General features: G+C 59.2%; 1 protein-coding gene across 1 annotated transcript in view; it reads left to right on the forward strand.

Moving 5' to 3' along the window:
* The first annotated feature begins 804 nt into the window (after positions 1 to 804).
* Positions 805 to 1165, forward strand: part of LOC112125455 (translationally-controlled tumor protein homolog) — a 5323-nt gene continuing 4962 nt past the window's right edge. The window contains exon 1 of the mRNA XM_026653840.2: positions 805 to 957. Coding sequence (XP_026509625.1) covers positions 930 to 957 — 28 coding nt within the window. The 5' untranslated portion in view covers positions 805 to 929. The remainder of the gene's footprint in view (positions 958 to 1165) is intronic.

Here is a 1165-nt window from a genome sequence, read left to right on the forward strand (position 1 = left end):
GTTTCATTTGCACCTGCTCCTCCAGGGTTGCAGTCTTAATATCCCTTGTGTCTTTCAACTCACTCGTCTCCATCTCAGAGTCCCCAATTCCTGTACTCAAGGCCCACATCACTTTCTTTCCAGGGAGCAGACCCTACAGAGTCACAGCTATAGTTGTCCTTTGTTGTCAGTGAGTGATGCAATTGAATGGGAATCGTGTGATGTCTTAAAAATGTATCTCTTACTGAGTAAGAAAATAACTATCTATCATCTATCATCTGTCATTTTAATCTAATTGTTTTTTGAAGTGTTGTTGTAGCCGTGTTGGTCCCAGGATATTAGAGACAAGGTAGGTGAAGTAATATCTTTTACTGGCCCAGCTTCTGTTGGTGAAAGGGCCAAGCTTTCAAGCTACACAGAGCTCTTCCTCAGGTCTACAACACATATGCAATGTACAAATGTGACATTTCCAGTTGCATGCTACATTATAAAGAAGGAGTAAAATTCTCCACTGTCCTGTGACTTGTGTAGTCATTTATACCAGTGCAAAATGCTCTTTCCTCACTCTGCGGTCCTAGAGTGTAAACTCCTCAGGGCAACGCTCCTGGAGACTCCCTGGGTCAGAGAGCCGCGCAGGCGCAGTGCGTCGCGGGGCTTCCCCGTCTCCCTGTAGCCAATGCCAGGCAGCCGTCGCCTCCGAGTTGGCCGCAAGGTGGCGCCGCGCTGCAGGGTGTGTGTACTACGTCACTCTTTTCGGCGCTGCGAGTAGCGCAGGGATTGGTGACGCGCCAGGGACGTGCCCGCTATATGAGCTCTGGAAGCCGCTGACTCGGCCCTTTCCGCCTCGCTCCCTCCCGCTCTCGGGTCGCTCGCCGCGCACAGATCGAGCCGCGCCGCCGCCTCCCCCCTCCCCCCCGCCGCCGCCGCCCAGCAGCAGCGCCGCCGCCGCCATGATCATCTACCGGGACTGCATCAGCCGTGAGCGCCGGGGAGGGGCGGGCGGGCGGCGGGGCGCTGCGGGACCGGCCGGGCCGCCAGGGCCCCGCGCATGAGCAGGCCGGGCGGGGAATGCGGAGCTCTGCGGCGGGGGAGGGGAGGGGAGCGTTCCGCGCCCGGCTGGGAGCGGCCGGGGGCGGTGCCTGGGCCGCGGGGAGGAGCGGCCGGGCCGGGCTGGGGGGATGCGGGG

Source organism: Terrapene carolina, unplaced genomic scaffold, assembly GCF_002925995.2.
Source record: "Terrapene carolina triunguis isolate 2854851 unplaced genomic scaffold, T_m_triunguis-2.0 Scaffold18, whole genome shotgun sequence".
NCBI classification, from domain to species: domain Eukaryota; kingdom Metazoa; phylum Chordata; order Testudines; family Emydidae; genus Terrapene; species Terrapene triunguis.